The 22,519-nt window shown below is 38.3% G+C and overlaps 1 protein-coding gene across 1 annotated transcript in view; it reads left to right on the top strand.

Moving 5' to 3' along the window:
- TANK (TRAF family member associated NFKB activator) overlaps positions 1-18,959 on the top strand; it is a 28,569-nt gene extending 9,610 nt beyond the window's left edge. Inside the window, exons 6-10 of the mRNA XM_067299130.1 lie at positions 7,984-8,163; positions 9,485-9,561; positions 11,719-11,837; positions 13,489-14,072; positions 18,358-18,959. Coding sequence (XP_067155231.1) covers positions 7,984-8,163; positions 9,485-9,561; positions 11,719-11,837; positions 13,489-14,072; positions 18,358-18,525 — 1,128 coding nt within the window. The 3' untranslated portion in view covers positions 18,526-18,959. The remainder of the gene's footprint in view (positions 1-7,983; positions 8,164-9,484; positions 9,562-11,718; positions 11,838-13,488; positions 14,073-18,357) is intronic.
- Positions 18,960-22,519: the final 3,560 nt, after the last annotated feature.

The raw sequence follows: 22,519 nt of genomic DNA, 5'->3' as shown, positions 1-22,519 counted from the left end.
TTGCTTTTTAAACAGCCAGTTCTAATACTGTGTGTTTTCTTCTCCTCTTCACCTATTAGCTGAAATAACACTGAGACTTTCACTACAGCCTGCTGAGAGCAGCAGGAATAATAAAGCAAGAGCGTAGGATAAATAGGAAATGTCTTGAATAAGTCTTGCATGTTCAACAAAGACAGTGAAAAAGGTGCACAAAGTTGTATTGTTCTTATCCCATGTCATGCTACTGTGTTTTAATGTTCTGAATACAAATATCCATGACAGTGACCCTGTAAAATCATCTTTAAAAGACCTATGTAAAATTAGCCATCAAATTAAAAATAGTTAATTTCAGGATTTGTTTCCTAAATGTGAGCTATGAACAAATGAATCATGCTGAATTCACAGAAATGCAGGGTTTAATCAGAAGTGTTAATTGGAAAATAATTTTATTGGATTACAGATGCTTATTAACTATCTTGAAGGAATCTCACCTGAGATTTAATCCTTACAAAAACAAACACCTTAAACCTACTGTTACCAAAGATTTATGTACCCTCTTTTCTTTCTTTAAAAAAAAAAAAAAGTTTTTACATACTACTTCTGTGTAGAGTCTAATCACATGATATAATTTTTTTCCTAGTCTTTGATTTATTTAGAGTACAAGACAGTTGAAGGGTCAATTCTTTGATGGAACATCTTTGCATATTTTTACATTTCTCTGCCTTGAATTGGATAATACTTATTTCTAACAGTTGTACATGGAGACCTGACCAAGCCTAATATTCCATACTCTTGTTTCTGAATGCTTGCTCAAGGACAACAGTTTTAAGTAACCTAATCATATAATGAGTATGAGAAAGGAAGGCATGTTATCTACTCTTCTCATATGGGGAAACACTGAGAACTGATGTGATCTATACAGAACATTACAGGCAATGAGTAAGAGGCAGAAATCATTTCTTCAGGTGCTATTTCCTTAATGGGTTATAAATTGTCTTTACCTGCATTTTGGTTTAGTTAGTTATTACGGTTGCTTCTCAGTAATAAGCAGTTAATCTGGATTTTGCTTCATCTGTGCCATGGACGGAAAGATTGCTGATACAACTGCACGCAGAATCAGCTATCAGCTTGTTGATTAGCAAGAGTCTATCTGAACTTAAGCCCAAGCACAGTGTTATGCAAATAAGGTCTTTCCAGAGGGATTCAGTTGAGACCTAAACCAGTGCTAGCTGAATGCAAAGTCAGGTTGGCCCAGCCTACTCTGTGTTCCTGTTATTGGGAAGACCATACCTCTCCAACTCTCTGTGTTGAGAACATGGAGCTTGAGGAAAACATGTTTGGCTGGACCAAGGCTGGCTTCTGAAGAAGCACTTCAGTATCTCTGCCCTGTCCTTCAGATTTCATAAGGTTTATAATATGTGGGTACAAATACCCGGAGCAGTCTTTATGTTTGGTGTTGTGCCTACACTAATAAGCTTCAGCTAACCTGGAGAGAGCAGTACAAAGATGTCCAGGCAGTCCAGCAGAGGTACACTATTCATGGGCAGGTTATGTGTGGAGATACACAGATGTCTATATACCTGAGTCCTCATTTTACTGAATAAACTGGGGGGAGGAGAATCATGTAACCCCAGCTTTCTGTTGAAGATGGTGGATAGTTGATTGTATCCTGAAAAACACTTTATATCGTCACACGCCCTTTATGGCAGCTGCCAATTTTAGCACTTTCTTAATGTAAAACTTGATATATGATGGATAAGAAAGTGTACTGCATGGAATGAATGCTTGGAACAAACTGGGAAAATAAACAAAACAGCAGGACCAGATAGAGTTCATCTAAGAGTTCCCAAATGCCTTGTCTTTCTGAATACATGAACAAGGAGTCATCAAATGATTGGAGGCCAGATTCAAAAAAAAAAAAAAAAAGGAGATAAAGGAGATGATTCTTCACATGACAGATAGTCAACCTGTGGAACTTCCTGTAAAAGATTACTGTGGATGCTAAAAGTTTGTATTTCTTCAATGGAAAACTGGACAACATCATGGAAGAGAATAGAAAATACTGGCTAGGGAAGCCTGGGAATTTATTAAAGGATGTATCATGCATGTGTTCTTGTACTCTTCCCTAAACATCATCTTTTGGCCTCTGTTAGACCAAAAATCCATCATCCTGTCACTGACCCACGGTAGTTGTTCTTACATAAGAACAATTTATGAGATATTATGCCCATTTCCCTTTCTTTTATCATCTAAGTTACTTAGTCTGGGATCCAGTTCAATCAATTACTGGCTTTTTTAGCTATTTGAATTTGGAAGCTCTTTTAATATTCTGTTTGAAAACCTGTGTTTTTCTAATCATATTCTATCCACATTCATCTCAAACAAATAATGTCTACAGCCATTGTCCTCCATTGCATTAACTACTTTATTCTATTTCTCCAGTAAAACTTTCAGGCTTGCAAAATGTGTAATTCCAGATAGAAAATCATGATTACTGTCCTTAATTTAAGTTAAAACGTTGTGTTTCTGTCTGTCCTTCCTTGAAACTTAGAATCTCTCTCATGACTGAAAGTCTCTGGGTTTACCCATACTTACTGGATTTAGCAAAACACAGTTTCCAATAGGATTTCTCAGTGGACTATATTCTGCCCTCCAGTAAAGTTAATGGAAATTCGAGATTGACTGTAATAGGTGTATGTGACCAAACCTTAACTTTTGGAGGTTTGAAATGGGGGGGAGGGAGGGATGATAGGTTTTCTGTGTTTTCTAGCCTCAAAAACTTGGCCATGCTTCTGTATTTTAACTGCTGTTGTCAATTTTGTTGCCAGTGTATCCTAAAGCATTTCCTTTGTTCACATTCATATGCACTGATTTAAAGCATAAATAGAATCCTGTATGACTCTTTCTGTGTATCTGCATTGTGCAAGTCCACCTGGTTTCTTTTGTACCTTTATGACCTTTATGCTGGAATTTACATATGAATAATACCACATGTAATCATTGTGCTTGCATGAGTTTTAAAGAATTAGCCTGGAAATGGTCTTCCCCTTACTGAAGTGGATTCATCAGAAGTATTTGTATAATGTCTGTAGGATTAAATCCACAAAACTCCTTGACCTCCTCAATCTGGATATTTGTCAAAAAAGCTGTGGCAAAATGGTAATCTTCACAGAAAGAGGTGACTGAGCCAGATAATGGTTGGTTTGGTGGTCAGTACCAAAATATATACAAGATTATCAAATTTCTTTAGTGAGGAGACTGAAGGGCCTAAATTACCGCCTTCTCAGTACTGCCTGGCTTGACTTTATTATCTAGGAAGAATGTGGATCCAGTTGTTTCAAAGCCAAAGCTGCCCAGCAAATAAAAAACCTTAGTAAGCAAGATCAGACAATGTCAAGGAAAGCTTCTTCTGCATGCTGTTTTTAGTGTAGAGTCATACATCTGAATCCTTGTAATCTCCATAAAACATGACACACAAGTCAACACCTGTAACAAGAAAACATGTTCATAAGAACCTTAGTATTAAACATCATCTGAAGTTTATTGGTCAGACTTTCTTTTGCTGTGACAAAGGGAAAGAAGCTGTGTCCAGAATGAATGATGCATATGGTATATAAAATTGTTCATCCTACAATAAATTTTTAGGTCTTTTCCTGTGTAGAACATAGCAGAAGAATGGCAGATGCATAGAAGTCTTCTTTCTGTGCTCAAAATTGTGGTGCTAAAATGACTTAAGTAACAAGGAGCACCTATTGCAGCAGTCTAATGGAGAGTTGAGTGTTCCAGTCAATATCTGCATCTCTAGTGTCACTTTTGTTCCTATCTTCCATGCAAAGAAGGCTGTACTTTATGATTTTAGGCTAGTTGATACTTCTATGCATTTAGCTATTTTGTACCACTGACATTGTGTATACAGTACCATTAGTTAGGCCCTACTACCTGATCCAAGAAATTCTGGTATTGATAGAATAGCTTTTTTCTTATTACTTCATCTGTTTAGGCTATCTCTGTCTAAAAATAACAAAGAATGTGTGGTTAAACTGTTAAAAAACATTACAGTTTATATTCCCAGAGACCACTTACAGTAGTTTGTTAGTTGGATAGCATTTTCTTTGAAACCATCTGAAAGTTTGCTTATCCCAGGAAGTCCCTGAAACAGGCCATTAAAGCACACTTAAAAGAAAAAAAAATCCTTTGCAGCAATACAGTCTGGGGACTGACTGCCTGTGGAAAAGGAGCTGGGGTCTTGGTAGACAGCAAGCTGAGCATAAGCCAGCAGTGTGCCCTGGCAGGAAAAAAGGGCAACAGCCTGTAGGGCTACATTTACAGGAACACAGACAGCAGAGCAAGCAAAGTAGTTATCTCCCTCTATTTAGCGCTCATCAGACCACATCTAGAATACTACAGCCTGTTTTGGGCCCTCCAATACAAGAAAGTCATTAATAAGTGTGAGTACAGCAGAGGGCCCACCAAGATAGTCAGGAGCTAAAGTATGTGTCCTATGAGAAGAGACTGAGGGACCTGCACTTTTTCAGCCTGGAGAAGAGAAGGCTTTGGGAGGAACTGCAAGCCGCTTACCAATACCTACAAGGAAGCTATCAGGAGGACAGAGTCATGCAGTGTGCATATGTTGAAACAAGAGAGGTTCAGACTGGACATAAGGAAAAACTTTTCACCATGAGGACATCCAGGCATTGGAAAAGGTTGCCAAGAGAGGTAGTACAGTCTCCATCCTTGGAGGTTTTCGAGACCAAACTGAATAACATGGTCTGACCTCATAGCTGACCTTGCTTTGAGCAGGAGGTTGGACTGGAGACCTTCTGAAGTCCCCTCCAACCTGAATTATCTTATTATCCCATAAGACATCTCCAAAAGAAAAGGCATTGATCTGTTCATAATACAGATTAACTTCTCTGCTAGTATCAGCACACTTAAAAGATCCATTGTGTGGCCAAGTATGTTAACTGAGTAGACATCACCTGTGTAACATAACTCTCATGGCATTAGTTTTACAAACTTAAGCCAGTTTAAAAATGCTACCACATTGTGGAAACCACCCAAACTCAATCAGCTTTAGAAACTATAACATCATCAAACTATGAAGGGCTGTATTATTGTTAGATCTCAAAAGGTTTAACAGTTTCTCCAGTGTTATTCCTGGTGTGATGTCCTGACAGTATGCAAGAATGAAGACTTCCATCAGTATGCACTGATTTATCTTCTTTGCAACATGTTGTTTAACAGTAATTGCCATGCTGGTACTTCATGGTTCTTCTCACAGTTGGCTCCAAAATGGCTTTCCTCATTGTTTTCTTAAATATTGTCCCCACTTCCTGCAGGAGAAGGTAAGAGAAATGGAAGAGAACTACTGGAGGTTATTGTAGTGCACCCAGTTGCCTGAAAGATTTTGAAAGCCCACGTTTTGTGGAGCTGTGATAGTTCTAGATGGATAAATGTGTGCCAATCAATGCTGTATCACAGCTTTAATGAAAGAGTTAATTTACTGTCCTGAAGATAGAGTTGTTCTTCAAGGGCAAGTGTTATGTGTGACATAGCCTTTTTCCTGGGTATTTGGATTGCCAAGCATGCCATTTGCAAAAGAAAATACAGGAAAAGCTGTGCCCCATAAGCTTTTTAAATGAGACATGGAATTTGACCATGGTATGTTAAGGAACCGTAGGACTGGATGATGGCTCTGTGGTGGCTTGGGGGCTGTGAACTCATGCCTTAAAATATTACTGCCTTCCCATTCCTGGAATGGCAAAGAGCAGTTCCCCGTACCTATATCAGCACTCCCTGATAACCATTTTTGTTTCACTCTGCATGACCTAGGAGGAGGAATAGGAGCGTAGCCCTATTCATATTTAACTATAGCTCGATGCATAAACTGAAGCAGTCATGAACTTAAGGGTTGCTGCATGCTTTTATGTTTCTTTTGTTCATGAAACAACACTGAAGCCTACTGTGTAGCTGCTATGATTTTATTATTATTCTCATGCCACGTGGCGTTTTTCAGACCTTCTTTGTAGTCTTTAAAGAACATGGAAAAGGTAAATAGTTATAAAATTATTTCCAGCCTCTGGCCATGCTATAACTTTCTTCAAAGTTTTTTCAGATCTTTTAAGAATACTTTTATCCATGCCTCTATGTCCTCTTAACCTAAATTGTTATTTTCTTCCCACATCATTAGATATGTTTGTTTTTCTCATTCCCTTATCATCATCAGCTATTTCTTTGACTCGCTCTGAACTTTCTGTACCTCCCAGTACTGTGATTCTTCCTCACACTCTTGTTGTCCCCTTTGAGAAAATCAAATTTAGCTGCTGTAGCATCAGTTACAGAAGTTGACAAATGTGTTCTTTAGCCTAAAAACTGCAGATGTCTTGTTCTTTTCAAAACTATATCCAAAAATCTTTCTCTTTTTTTTCCTCTTCTGCTGCATTTTTTTTCTTCATCCACTTCCCTGTACTCTTATCTACTGTGACACAGTATACAGATTCTGTGCTGGAACAGGATAGGAAGTGTTTCATTGCCTGTCCTAGGAACACACGTATGTTCCCCACAACACCTGCCAGCAGCGCAAAGCATGGAAGAAAGGTCCTCCAGCCTAATGAGTAAATGAATTAAGAAGTTATCAACAGCTAAAGCAGAAAGGAACAGCTTTAGATGCCTTGCCAGTTCAAAGGTGGTTGGGATATATAAGATCTGTAGCAATGGTGAGGGGAGTTTTGCTGAGATAGAAACATCCCATTTTCAGAGAAAGTTTTGAGAAGCCTCTAAAAACAGGCTTATTCTGGATCCCTGAGATCCCACCCAAGTCCAGAGTTGCCTTGAAGCTCTTACCCTAAGTTGACTATTTAAAGTAATAATTGAAATTGAAGAAAAAACAATTCCATCAAACCTTATTTCTGAGTTTGTTTATCCAGCTAATATAACTTCTCAGTGCTAAACTGTTGTGTCAGCTACACATAAATATATGCTTAACCACTTGGTGTCTCTGTAGGTGGCTCTGGACTCATCCCTACATGGCTGCCATTGAGATATTTGGATATCTCAATGATAATATCTTGCATAATTTAAAGTAGCCCCTACCTACCTACTCCCCAAGTGCACCACCTCACCCACTTTAAATCCCATTTGTAAATAAAACAAGTGCTTTTCTTCAAAAAGCATTCCTTTGCTTGTTCTTTCATCTTCACTTTGCCCTATCTATCTTCAGACTATCTTACTGCATTTCACTTATGTTTCTTCTTGCAGAGTAAACCCTTTGGGCTTACTTCTCTTGCAGAGAAGCTTCAGGCCACTCTCTCACATTCAGAACAGTTCAGTATCTGTGTTGTAAGAGATTCCATGAATTGACAATTTTAAGGTTTCATAGCTGCAGTTTTGTACCATAGGTTGTTTCTTGAAAATTATCCAGACTATCTGTGTGCATATTAAAAAAATTTGTTCTGTATATGCTTCTTCATTCCACCAAAAAGCCCACATATATAAAAAATCCACAAATATTACCAGATGGATAGTTAAAGTGGGGTCAGCCACTGCTTTTTATTTCATAAACCTTTATAGCATTGCAAATATTCTTGGGTCTGCTCCAAAATTAAGGTAGCTGCAGAATATCACTTTCTTTAAACTGTTTTAGATTCATTGAAATTAATAAAATATTATCATATATACTATACAAACAATTTTTTATACATGAAATGTTAATGTATATGCTACACTAAGTGAATCAAGAGTCTTCTTTATTTTTTATAAACACTAATATGACTTTCCTAATTTCAGAACATACAGTTGTTCTAAGTAAACATCTATGATCAGACACATAAATATGTAGCAGTAGAAGGTCTTTACTACCAGTTCAAAATTAATAATGTAGTAAATAAGATTGGCCCTTACTTATGTTGCAAAGGCTTAATTTAGCCTATTCCAGACTGCTGAATAGTGATCTTCCCCAGCCTCAATTATATTAATTATACTAGTATTTCTAAAATTATTTTTTAGGAACAGTTAGAAAATGAGAGCATTAAGATGAAGCAAATTGAGGACAAAAACAATCAAAAGGAAAGGAAGCTTATATCTATTATTTCCAACCAAGAAGATAAAATTAGAACTCTGAAAATCAAATTGAAAGAATTAAATGAAGCACAGAAGGGTATACAGATGCCAATATATAAAATGGAGGTAAGATAAGAAAACAAATGGAGGTAAAATGAAAAACCAAAGTTTTGTAATTTTTTTTCAAATATGTTTACACTAATTAATCTGATAAACAGATTTTAAATTTTAGCACTATGAAGTTATCAGGAAATTGTTTAAGGATATAAAGCATAGAGGGAACACTGAACTATTAAGTACATATTGGTTGGTTTGTGTGTTAATTATTTTTATGTTATGTCATCATAATGTTAAATAGTATTTGTGAAAACTCCAGATCAGCATTTCAGTTTTACAATTTTTAATCTGGAGTTTTCACCAACATTAAGTTGATTTTTTCCCTTTCCCTTGTATCCCATACTACTTCTGTCACAGAAGAGCATCCAGAGTGAACTGTACTTGTGGGGTAGCTATAGTGCAGTCACAGGTGTGAATGTAATCATGTAAACCTACTTCAGCTAGCTAAATCAAAGTGAATTTAGGTAAGAGTATGAACATAGCAACACATAACTTGTAGCTCAGACTTCCCAAGCATTTGCTTAACTTCTTGCGGCAGGCATTTGTAACCCATATTGCTGGTATATGTTCATCAGTAGCAGCAGTAGAAATTTTAAAGCAGCTCAAATGTGTATCTACAGGAGCCACAATCCCACTTTACTGCAAGGTAGATAAACTGTAGGCTATAGGTCTGTGATTATAAACAATGTATCATTGAAATCAGCTATTTTGACAGAAATATGATCAGGTTCTGAGTCTGATTTGGAGCATGTGTGACCTACCAGGTTATCTGGTAATGTAAATCTAATGGAAATGCAACTTAATGACTGCTTATAGTAAAAACGTCACTTTTTTTAATACCTAGCATTGCCTTAAAACATATGTAATACTAATGTAAACCACAAGGTGGTAGTCAAAGTTAATAACTTCTTTAAAAACATAATAGAACTCCTGACACATTAGCTTTTGATATGTTTGTTGAAAATGTTAGTGGATAAGTTGATTTTTGTAAGAACTAAAATAGCTGAATATCTCAGTAACAAGCTTATACACAATTACACATAATCTGAATTGCACACAATTAAAACAGAATTATAGTGAAGTAATATTCTTAGGACCAATTTCCCTTTCTTTCAAAGAAGAGCAGGGAATGCTACACTACGTGTGCTAAGTTAAACTAAAAAGAAGGCATTTCAGTCAAACAGCATAAAACAGCTTTTGTCATTTTGTGAATGTTTTGAGAGCTTCCAGGATTAGCTGAAGGATACTATGACATTTGTGATTCATATTAGAGTGAAGAGCAAAATGAATATGCTAACATGTGATCCATACTTTCATGTTTTGCTTTAAGGTGAAAAGTAAGAAAGTTGTTCCAGATAAGCATGAGTTATCTCTAGGGATCTCTGGTATTTCACCTGTGTCTGAAAGGTAAATATTTTTGCAGCATTTTTGCAGTTTTCTTTTAATCATCTTTTTTGCTACAAAATAGCTGTTTCCCCCTTCTTTACATAGTAACTTAAAAAAAAGGGGGGGGGGAGGGTCAAAGGGTAGTGTGGGGAAGGAGATAAAGCCAGTGAGCATATGAAACCATAGCTGGGGCTTTGCAACTATGTAGGGATAAGCAGGGGGGACAAAAAATAGCCACTTGGTTCAGCAGGGGTTTAAACTGTATGGGAAACAGCAGTGGATTTTAATGCTGATTTGGGGGTAAGCAACCCAAATGAATTAACTGATGGCAGCACAACAGAGGTGCCTGTTGTGTTGCCAGGGATATTATGATGGTCAGCAAGAAGAAATAATTCTTGACCTGATCCATCCAAATGGGAAAGTTTGGATCCAGTTTTTTTCTGTAAGCTGAAGTTTCCCATCCCTTGCTATGACCAAGGGACCAAAAGCATTTCTTAAGCAAGTATTTCCCCCTTCTGCCTGTGTTTTGGGAAAAGCATTGACCAAAGTCTTCAGTTTGCATTTTTCATGGGATAGGTAGTAATACCGCTTCTAACAACCTTTGCTGAGGTCAAGCAGAAGATTCTCAAAGGTGAGGCTGGGAGAGTATTAGGGAAAAGTATCACACATTCTTGCTGTTTTTATACTCTTGCCTAGGCACCTGCTTTTGGCCACTCTCAGACATGGGATAAATGAACTAGATGAATCTTTAGTCTGACTCACTAAGACTATATGATGACAAAAAGGAGTGGAAATAAGACTGTGATAAAGACTGTTTTGTCTTTGCTGATTTATATCTAAAGAAGAATGAAAAACCTTTACCTATCTTCTGTCTCCCTCCTCTCAAATAACTCACTTACTTTACTCTTTTCTTGGAAGGAGGTATGTGACTGGGAAAACTAGTAAGATTATGCTATCACAAATGTCTAGCAAATGAAGGTCGATTGATCTAATCGTACGTATATTTTAAAGCTATGATTAGAAATTTGTAGTATGGCCTTTTTTTTTAATTTCTCATTCATTGAAATGCCTGAAAAATGATCAGAACACAAGTGTTAACAGTAGCAACTTTAACTCTTTCTGTAGATGTTTCTTTTTTGAAATGAGATATAGATTTGTGATATAGATTTGTGTCTTTAAAAAGAGAAGCTCAGCAGAAGTAGGAACACAACTCATGACACTCCTGATTGCTATATGAATAAGCAGTAAAAAGGAAAACGACTCATTGGATTAAAGAAAAATCTCTTTTGAGCTACTTTGATACAAAGATGCAAAGGAGAACACAAATCCAGTTTGTCCACAACTTAACTTTTTCATCCTTAAATAAAGTTCATTTTATGAAATACAAAAAAAAATGTGCTTAGAAATATAGATTACTCAGTAAGTTTATCAAAATTTCACAATGAAGTTTTATGGTTGAATCAATAAACTGAATAATATAATCTGTAGTGCCTTCGGGCAAGCAAAACTCACACTTGCATGAATAGCTATCTTTACCATTCTTAGTGCATATAACTAAGTATTTCATGGAGACATGATACTATATAGAAGATTATAATAAAAAGACCCCCCAAAATAAAAGGAAGAGGCATATGATGCTGTATAAAGCAGAGAAGCAATGAGTTCTCCAGCCTCTCTCCAAAATGTCGGGTAGACCAAAGAAGGAAGGAGCAGTGACAGATGCCTAGGGTGTTCCTTTTCCTGCAAAGTCTGAAGTCCACAGAAAAAAAAGGAAAACAATTAATGTTCACAGCAGCACCATCTTATTTTCCCTAGAATGAGATGGAAGCAGTATCTCATGAGAGATAAGCTGTTCCACTAGTACTAGAGGGAACTGAGAGAAATGTAAAGGCTGGATGTTCTTTCAGTCCTTGCAGTGAGAGCCCGAAGCTTGCATGTTTGTGTCTATGATATGACTAAGCAACTCTTTGACTATGTTTTTTTCCCTTTTCTCCTTGCTTTTACTAAGGAGAACAAAAATGTATATACATATGTTGAGGAAAGACATATCCAAGAAATGTAGCTTACACTATTGTTTTTCTCTGGTTTGTGGGTGTGACTATCAAATTGAAGGCCATGAAGAGCTGAACTGGTTGACGCTTTAATTTACAATGTTAATTTACAATTTTGCTCTTCCAGGGAGAATCTGGAGACTATTTTCCAGGAGATGAAAGAAGAATGTCATCGAATATGTATGCTAGCCAGAGAACAAACAGACCAACTGAGTAAATTTAAGATAAAGCGAGAACCTGAAACTGGTAATATCTTACTTAAGCTCTTATTGTGATTCAACTGTTTGAAAGCTTTGCTTTATATTTGAAAATACTGTAAATTACACATACATAGAAGTACTTCTACTGTTTACCATCTGCCTTTTTCAAGTCTGTTCACATGGTGCTCAGTATTTTACCAAGAAAACGCACCGCCAGTTTTGGCATTCTATGACGAATGCTCCAAATCACATGCTGTAAAAGACAGTCGTCACATCAATGGCTCTCATAATTGTTTTGTCCCTTGGAGTGAGAGGCAGGCACTTACTACATGTGATATCCCATCATGTTGTGAGAGTGACAACACTTACTTACTTTTAATTTAACTGTCAGTTCAAAACATGTCTGTTACGAGTGTCTCTAGCCCCATATTTGTTAGAAGAAAACTGCTGGACTGGGGAGAGTCAGAGGACTTATTTTGTAGACTTCCTTGTGCAGATTTGTAAATACGGTTTTGTTATATGGGACAAGAGCCTAATCCAACACTTCTGAAAAGACAGGAAAGACTTGATTTTTGTGGCAACTGGAAGAGGTCCTGAAGGTCCATTTCAGCTAATGCTTACATTGAATATGATGTTCAATAATGTATAATGGCTACTATGGCCATTCCCACCAGCTTTTCTTGACAGTAGGCTCAGGATCTAAGAGGTTTCAGAAAACAACTGCCAAACTTAACATGGTTGAAGCAAAAGGCACTGATTCCAGCACTTGCCCCTAATTTAAGTTATGCCATTACTCAAGTTTTTTTAATGTGAACTGAGAATGTGTAACCTGTGGCTTCAAATGGTTATGGCTGAACTGTATTGTTATATTCTGAATGAACACCACAAAACTTTGTGATTTGGGGAGGTGGGGTGTTTCAGGGGGCCTTGGCAACTTATTCCAGACTGGACTTGTTTTTCATTAAATACATGCCTAACTCAGCTATGTGAAAAGCTGTGTGTGATATAAATTTAATCTGTTTGATTTCTGTTACTTATATGGCCCACATTACTACAATATCTGAGTGATGTCAGGAGGCCTTTGTACGATAAAGGCACACTAAAGTTATTCCCTCACCTGATTAGGAGTAATTGTGTATTATCTTTGTTACTAAAGTGCCTTAAGTGTATGGGGAATTCTCAAAACACAGGGAAAATATGGTCCCTCCTCTGAATAGTTATACAGTTGAAATGTTTATCTAATTTAGAAATCAATGGGAGTTCAGCACCTGAATACCTTCTAAAATCTTGCTTATGGTGCCTAGCATGTTGTTGGCACTGTATGAAATAGTTTTGGTTCCAGCTTCTATTTCTGCCAGAACACTTCAGTAAATATATGCAAGTATGTGTTAAGAGTATGGGACAACATAAGTTTCAATAAAATGGAAATGTTTATAGCCATAAAGCAAAGAGAAATAGAATTATTAGAATGGAATGATTTACTTTTATTTCTGTTCTGATAATTTTTGTGTCGGAGCTAATGTCTGTGAAAGAGAAATGTGCCTCAAACTGACTTCAAAGAGAAAAAATAAAGGTTAAAAGGCCAAGAAGGAAAATCGAAAGCCTCTCAGGAAAAATACTCCAACGCCACACCCTATGCACCTTAATAATTATTTTCAGATGGATAGTTTAATGTTTTCTTCTTTCTTTCTTTGCAGAAATACAGTTTTCCATGCCTATACAGTGTACTGATAAAACTGATGAACAAGCAGAAGAGCTTTTTAAACCTCGGGTTATAAAGGATATAAATAGAGGTGCATCATGCATCACATCTATCACACCAAGAGGAGTGGGCCAAGATGAGGACAACAACTCTGTAGAATCACTTTCTAAATTTAATGTCAAGTTTCCACCTACAGACAATGACTCTGCTTTCTTGCAGAGCACTCAGGATAAACCAACAGTTCCTTGTACTGGTATAGCTGAAAACATGCTTCAAGATCATCATTTTAACCTGGAGCACAGAGACCATGCTGTTAACCTCAGTAAATTGGAATCTAACTCATTTGAAGCTCATGGAGTTGATCTCATGACCTCAGCTTTACAAAACTTAACTACTGTTGACAAAACAAACCCCCCAAATCATGCAAACATGCCCATAGAAAATACCCGTGACAAAACATGTTTAAAAACAACAGACACTGGTCTCACATTTGTACCTAAGCACACAAACCCGGCTGTACCTGAAGTAATTTTTTCTTCCTTAGAAGCTGCTGGGACAACCATCAGAGGTCCTCATCAGGTATCTTTCTATTTATACTGTACATTCAAAAAAGGTAACGATTCCGACAACTGCTTTGCAAAGTCTTTGAGACAAGATTAATATATTCTGTGAGGTATCTCACTTGCCCATTTTTCAAGAGCGTATGTTACAGCAGTTTTCCCTAATACTGAAGTGTGTGTACAAGGCACTTCTCCAGTGAAATAGGGCAGGAATTTAAGCAGATGTAAGCACTGCATATGCTGGCGCAAGTTTCAGGCCATGTACATAGTAGATATTAATTGCTCCTGTATCTGTTTCAAAGCTGTCATTAATACCCTAAACTATCCCCTAGACTGCCTTCTTTCTACCCTTGATCTCAGATAAATAGGGCATATAGTTGTTTTAGTTGTTTAATGTACAGCAGAGAATATGATAAATAGACTAAAAAAATAGATAAATACTTCACTGTGGAAAAAAATGATCTGGTCTTCATCTAGATCTGAGGTATAAGCAGCACCCCACTCCTTCCCTCTAAGAAAACTTAAAATATGTTATTCATATTAAGCAGTCAAGTAGAAAAGCTTTCTTTTTCTTTTTCTTTTTTTTTACAAATAAATGGGAATACACTAAAATACTGAGCTTATGTTTATGTAGGTACTTCAAGTGTGAATTTCAGTCATATCTATTTGAAGTCCATGGGAGCTTCTAAAAGCAAGGTCTGATTGCTGGCCACTCAGAAAAGCTTTTAAGCAGGTTCTCACAGTCACATCTCTGAATATTTTGCTGATTTTGCCCCACATCCACTCTCACCTGAAATTACTGGCAAAATTATTGTGGACCTTTATAGACTCATATTTTTTTTATATTTTTGTGGCTTTTCTCACTCCTGGTGAGAGGAAAGTTTTTTCAAGAGTAAAGCAAACAGTGATATTTAGGAATTCTGGATTTGGAGGATTTTTACTATTTGCATTGATGTGGTTTTGTGTTCTTTGCCAATGATAAGGTACATGCAGCAAAAGAGCTTTATCTCTCAATTTTCCTCTGCTAAAACCTACCCAGTCTAGTTTAATTTTCTACTGTAAACCAGTTTTGGATGGAAAGTTTAACACATGGAAACTTTGCTGTTCTTCATCATTTTATTTTAAACTATAAGGCTGATTTTTCAAAATACATTTTAAATACCTATTTGTAATATAGGAAATCTCAATTCTATACTAACCTAGTAACTGCACTTTTATCATGCTTTGTTTTTCATTGGATCCTCAGTTATAGTTGTGACTGAGTTAAACAAATTAAACCATTTATTTTATTACTGGTAGAATTCCTGTGGAGCTGTGAAGCATTCACTCTATTGCTTGTTACTCTTCCCTTTTTCTCTGTTCTCTCTCCAGCTTGTTCTTTTACTAGTTAGCCTGTGTATTCATTTTTCAATAGATGGCACCCTGCATTGTGTATTACAGCAAGTGAAACAGCTGGTATGCGATTATAAATTGATAGGGGAGTATGCAGCTTAAAAAGTAGAGAGGAACTGCTGTTGAATAGCAATAAGCCTTTAGGTTTGATCGTTAATATTTCTGCAAAATAAGGAAATTAATTTAGGTCCATCATTTAGAATGGAAATTATCTATTTTGTGGAGAAAACGTAATAATGCTAACATTTGGAAAACAAAAAGGCAATGAGAAACTGTTTCAGTATTTATGTCATATCTATATAGCACTGCAGAATATAAAGAACATTGATTAAAATGTTGCATCTTATCCAGAATGTTTGAAACAAGCCAATTTTACTTTAGAAACCATATACATCTGTCTATATATATTTAAACATACTTCACCTTTATTTAACTGCCTTCAAAAGGTTATGGTGCATATTTTTCCTAATGAATAGGATTCAGCTTCGGACTTTTTGCTGACTATTGTGTCAAGGATGGGATTCAAAGATAATATATTATGTAGATTAAAATACTGATATTTTTAAAAAGTTACTTGCATACATGCCCTTTTGACTACATTAACCTTAGGAAAAATGTATGCATAATACTTGTTCTTAGTATTTTTACCACCTTTTTAAGGGATAGTTACACTGCTTATGGTTTCCATCGTCCCTGCCATTGGTGAAGCTCCAAAGGGAGGAATGAGACACCTGATTTTTTTTCCTAGTGTAGATAAAACTTTCAACTATTTACTACATATGTTAACTTATAAAATGGAAAACCCCATAAATGCAATAGATTTGGCAACAGTAAGTTCTTGGAACTGCTCTCAGTTGCTGTAATAAATTTAGCTCTTTCCTTCTTTGTGGATACTAAATGTGAAAACTCAGTACTGTTTCCTTAGGATGTAGTAACTTTTTAAAAAACATGTGACTGAAAAGAGCAGCAGTTTAAAATAAACATGGATATTAGTGGACATATGATTTTACAGACTACCGTTAACTGAGACTTGCATGTATATGCATTTGTTTACTGAGTGTTCACAATTTGAGGGGGTTATTTCTACCAAAAACATTTCATAGGGATGTTTATGATTTTAAAAGTAAGTCACTCATCCATGGATCTTAATCTGAGTATTAACTTTCTTGAAAAGAAGCATTTGCTTAAATACATTCCTAATCAGAAAAACATTTTAAGCACATGCTTAATACTCAAAGGAAGAAATGGAAGTTAAGTGCCTGCTTCAGTGTGTTGCTGGATGAGTACTTTCCCATGTTGTGTTTCTAAGATTAGAAATCTTATTATGTCCTCAGTAGAGTTTTTACAAGAATACTTTAGCTTTTTAAAAATGGTATTTCCTTACGTGATGTGATATTAAAAAGAAGTTATTCTAAACACATTTCTGTAGGGATATTTAAGCGTGTCAGTGTCTAGATAGATTTAATATGCAATTTACACCAACAACATACAATAAGGAGACTCTCTGAGCTGAAAAAAAGTGGTGTGATTGCACTTAATTACTAATTAGTCAATTTAATTATATGGATTGCTGACCATAATGAAAGACAGTAAATCTGCTACTGCTATTTGATAAGCTAAACACTGTTTAAACATGGAATGGACAGGAAATTGACTCCAAGAAGTTGTAGCTGGTTTAAAAATTAAGGATTAACCACTGTGAAAGCCAGGTTAGTTGTACAGTGAGTTACCATGGGAAGAATAAACAAAAGATTCCAACCATTTGGTCTGGTGCAATTTGAATGAGAGCTGAAAATTAAAACTCTTGGGTAAGTATAGATAGCAAGAAACTTAAAACTTCAAAAGAAACTACTTTCTAAAGTATTCTTTCTTGCCTTTCCATGTGTGATTGAGGCAATAGAGAAGGAAGCGGAGCCAAAAAGACTGTAGGGCTCTCTCCTCTCCTAGGTTCCATCCCCACATGGAGCTGATACCAGCTTGCTGCCATTCTGTCTGCTTTGCAGTCACTGCAGTTTGCAGTTAGTTTTCAGTTTACTCGAAACCTAGTCTTCCAGGCCATGTAACATAATGATGTATTTTACCCTGCATTGCTAATATTAATGAAACTTACTTTTTAACTTTTCTTTGAAAACTGATAGAAGACATTTTGATTCCTAGTTGATACTGACTTAAAGTATGTCTCACGCTGAAGAGTCTATAACTTTGTTGCCAGGTAAACAGACTTGCTGGCTTTAAACCAACTAGTTCAGGTACCAAGAACAATACAGCTGCAGAAACCAAATATAGTATCATTTACATCATTGCCTGAATGCATGGGTAGATATTCAGGTGGCTTTATTAAGCTGATGCTGTCATAGCAGAGTGAATCCCAAAACTGGGATTATTTCATATACATTTACACTAAAAGGCAGTCAGACTAGACAAGTAACTTAAGCCATATGACATTGCTCTACTTATTTTCTCAGTAAACTGAAAACTAGATATGTACCAGTAAGAATAGAAATAAAGTCTGTTTCATATTAACTTTTACATTAAGCATGTATTTTATTCTAAAGTAAAAATGTGTATTCTTATTTTTGTTAAATGGCTATTATGTACTATGGTTTCTACAGTAAAATATTGAAATAAAATGTTAATAAAAGCCTTAATATTTATCATACTGACATTAGATTTTGTTCACAGCAGTATTTATCAAGAATAGTTACTAGAGTATTTTAAATGTTTGCAAGGATAGTATGTTTATGGAACTTAAAAAAAAAACCAAAGTCCTATCTTGCTTTTCTTAAATGAGAACTTTCTAGTTATGTCTCTGGTCAGGTACATATAAAGTACACCTAGTTTAAATAGGCAGGGTTTTTTTATAAATGTATTCATTGTAAACCACAGCAGTAATCATTTTCTGTTTCTTTTAGCTTGTTTGGCAGCCTCAAGACAATGTTTTGCTGGCACAAGCCTATACAGACTCTGAACTGAATCAGTGTGGAATATGTGAATTCTGTCGAGAAGTTTTCCCACCATCTATAACATCTAAGGAAGATTTTCTTCGGCATCTGAATTCCCACTTTAAAGTACAGTCTTAATGTATGAGATTTGAATGGATCACTGTTTTTGCATACATTTGATTTTTTATTCAATAGATATGCTAAGAATTTAAGAATTAAGACTTTTTATAACAAGAACTCATGACTGAAATTGTCTGTCAGATAAGCACATTTTAAATTGTCATCTGACAAGGTAAAATGAAACCATAAGTCACTCAGTACTGTAATTCACATTAATGCTTGTCATGCTTCAATATTACCTTTGAGAATGATGTTACACACTGGTTTTGGTTTTGGTTTGGGGGTTTTTTTTTGCAATTAATGATTGCCTGAATAACCCCAAAGTCATGATTATATGCATGAATACAGATTTGCAAGATCGAGACCTTAATCTGGGAAGACTGGTGTAACGCTAGGATTTTTTCTCAGTAGCTACTGACTGATTCTGTTCTTGAAGTAAACAGGGAGGGGAAGTAGAGTCTCATTTTGAATTTCTGTTATAAAATTGCCAAATTTAATTTACAATAGTGAACCTCTTAAATCAGATTCTCGTAAAGTCAGCGAAGTTCCTGAATGCCAGGTGTGCCAAAATTAGGATAGGCTTGTTCATTGGTAATAAAAATGACTTTCCCAGATGAACTGTTTACTAGGGAGATTAATCAAACACAGCACATAAATAACCCTTTTGCTAAAATGTAATGGTAGCAATTTTATGTACATCTGATAAATATTGTTAAGAGATAACAACTTTGTTAATGTACCCTTCAAGCATATACTACTCTAGCATATATTTTCACGGAAAAGGATATATCAGTATCAAGGATGAAGTGAGAAAAGTGTTCCCTAAAACCAGGAGTATCAAAGATTATTTCCCTTTCTTTCTTGTTTGTTATGAGGTATTGTTCAAATCTCTTATGGCCTAGAGGGGAAAGGGGAAAAAACTATTCACCAAATCTAGGTGACATCATTTTTAACTTGCAAATATGCCTAGTAGCTTTCTCAGTGCAATTTAAAATCATGTTTAGTTGAAACATTGCATTCTGATAAAGTTGCACATATTATGGGTTTATTGGGTACAAATTTTAAAAGTGGGGTTTTTCTACTAAGCAATTTAAATTAATGATAAAGGGTGACTTGGACCTTTTTGCATTTGAACTGAGTATAGTTTTCAGTCCAGATATTTGACAGTTAGCATTAATATTTTTATAGCAATAAAGCACAACACTTTTTCTTTTTAAAGATTTGTTTGCAGGTGACCTGTTTCTGGAGCAATTTACACCTGCATAATTTTTAGAAATAGATTTTTCTGCATTTACTCTGTTTTAAACCTCTTATGTTTGTGACTGGCTGTCAACAGAGTGTACTGTAATAAACCGCAGTATACAGTGCATGTCTGCTGCCTGACCTGGAGAAAGAGTTTGTTACTATTAACAGCTCGAACCCTGCCAGTACTCAGCACCGAGGAGGACGCGCTCGCGCTGGACTCGCAGCGCGGCGAGTGAAGTTCCTCCCCAGAAAGCAAGGCTGGGGGTGGTTCCTGGGAGAGGCAGAAGTTCCAGGATTGGGAGGAGAGAAGGGAATTCGCACATATCCTGCCAGCCCGACACGAAACCGACTTATCCTCTCAGCCGTGAAATTCGAGCCCAGGAGCTCACGTTATTAAGAGCCGAACAAACCGCGAATCACCTTTAAGGAGAAAAGTGTCCCCCCCGCCCCGCCCCGCCCGGCGCCCGCGGTTGCTGCGGGAGCGCCTGCGCTGGCGCGGAAGGGAGCCCGCGCCGGGCCGCGGCTCCGCGCTGCACGGGCGCCCGCTCTGCTGCGGCCTCCCCGGCAGCCGGGGCAGAGCGGGGAAGGGGAGCGGGGGGGGACGTGGACAAATCCTCGGCGACCAGCAGAACCAATCCATGTCCTACTAAGAGCGTTCCTGCCTAGGGCGACGTTTTAGGAATCTGTTTAATTCTGCGTGTTTAAAACTGTTCCTGCCTGAGGGCGTCCAGATAGGCTCCCCGATGAGACCACAGAGAGGGGCGCCAGTCTAGTTTTTAAAAAAAAAAAAAAAATCTCACGCTAAGCAGTTGTGAGCGACTTGAAGTGGGAGGTGAGTGCGGTCCCTGAGTGGGCCCCGCTCTCGTACAGCTTTCCTGGAGGAGGCTGCTGCTGCCAGCAGGGACATCTGCTTTATTACACTCACCAGAGGAGGTTCAGTATTCCTCCCCTCCTCTCCCCCTTCCACACAAGCTCAACTCAGCAGAGGAGGTTGAGTCCAAATGGGAAGTGGGATTTCATTTAAAAAAAAAAATCTGGAGGGAGGAAGTAGAACTGGAGAGGAAAGAAAGAGTAGCGGGCTCCTGCCAAGGTGTTCTACCGCGTTCCTCCCTCTCCTCCCTCTTTCAGGGCTGGCAGAGTCCCTTCGAGGGTAATCTCAGGGCTGAAGCTGCTTTCCAGGCAGCTATGGGTTCCCTTGCCATGCCTCCCCGCGGCATGAGACCCCCACATTTATAGCCAGTATTCACGGGAACTCTAGCTCTGACTTGAAGGCAAGGAGGCAAACCGCTTCCCTTCCTCTTCGGGAGGTTTCTGCGGGGCATGGCGGGGCGCCGGGCTGCCGCAGCCTGGTGCAGGGGCTCGGTGCCGGCGGCCGGGCACAACACATGTAGCTCCTCTATCTCCGGCTACCTCGACAGCTGCTCGTACCTCCAGTAATTAGACTGTCAGTGCTCGTTAGAGGAGAGGAAAACGCTCCTATGACAGATTCCACGAGTCCTCTGTTTTTTAACATCTCACAGAAACCACCAGAGCATTAATTGAGATCTCTTATTTCTCTGGAATCGGGAGAAGATCTCTCTGCCATCTCGTTTATTCCCGTACTCCAGTGAGAGCTCTCTTCCGACTCCCATGAAACACAGTTAATTTACCCTAAGAGGCTCAGGGAAAGTTATCTTCCTTCCACACCTACCCAGGAGGAGGACAGATCTTTCCGGCCATGTGAGCTAAGTTTTAAAATCCCCTCCCCATATTGCTGAATTTAACTAAAAAGAAAACGCGGTGGAAATGCATTCTTTCCTCCATTAACTGAGCGGAGGAGTCGCGCCTCACTCTCATTCCCCATCCGAGATAAGGTTAATTCAGAGGAAGCTCAGGAGAGGCTGTTCCCCCTTACGAACAAAAGCGCTGTAGGATCAAGCCGAGATGCTCCTACCCCCACCCATGGTTCACTCAGCAGATGAGACACAGAGGAGGCGATTTCTTTTCCTCCCTACCGTACATTCCCCTTTCCCCCGCAATCATACAAGGTTAACTCAACAGAGGAGTCTCAATCCAAATGGCAACTGGGATTACATTAAAAAAAAAAAAAAAAATGAAGGAAGGGGGAGAAAAAAATCAGAAATAGGGAAAGAAAAGAGAAAAAGCAGCAGGCTGATTACGAGGTGTCAAAACTGCCAGGAGCAAGAAGGTGATAGCAATCAGGGGTGAGAAGAGTGCGCCATTCGTGCGGGGCAGCTAATTATCCGTCTCATTTGAGAAGAGCAGCATTCGAGGCAGCAGCGTTCGCCTGCTGAACGGTGACAGATTGGCGCGGAGGAGAGGGGAGGTGTTAAAACAATGGAGCCGGGCTTGCGAGCGCTGCTGCATGCTAATCAGCCCGGCCTCCTTCCTGCCTTCCCTCCCTCCCTCCGCCTGCCTGCCTGCCTGCCTGCCGCGATCCCTCCTTCTCGCCGGCCGCATGGCATGCCCAACGCAATCAGGCCCCTCTGCATCTGACAGCACCGCTCCCGGCACAGGGGGCGACCTGCGGCGAGCCCCAGTGGGACCGCGAGGCGGGTTAGGCACCACCCGGGGGGCTCTAGCAGGCTCACGGATAGCAACGGTAGATTTCATCCAGCCTTCGCCCTTGGTGCCCAGGCACCCAGGAGGCCGTTAGCACCTGTCCCCGCAAGGGGCAGAGGCGAGGAGCTCTTCGTCCAAGTCCCGTGGGTTCCTTAAGCAGCAGCCGGGCTCCCTCTCCCCCGCAAGAGAACAGGCGATAGCGGGC

The sequence above is a fragment of the Apteryx mantelli genome, chromosome 6 (assembly GCF_036417845.1).
Source record: "Apteryx mantelli isolate bAptMan1 chromosome 6, bAptMan1.hap1, whole genome shotgun sequence".
NCBI lineage: Eukaryota > Metazoa > Chordata > Aves > Apterygiformes > Apterygidae > Apteryx > Apteryx mantelli.
This window is presented reverse-complemented; position numbering and strand designations above follow the sequence as displayed.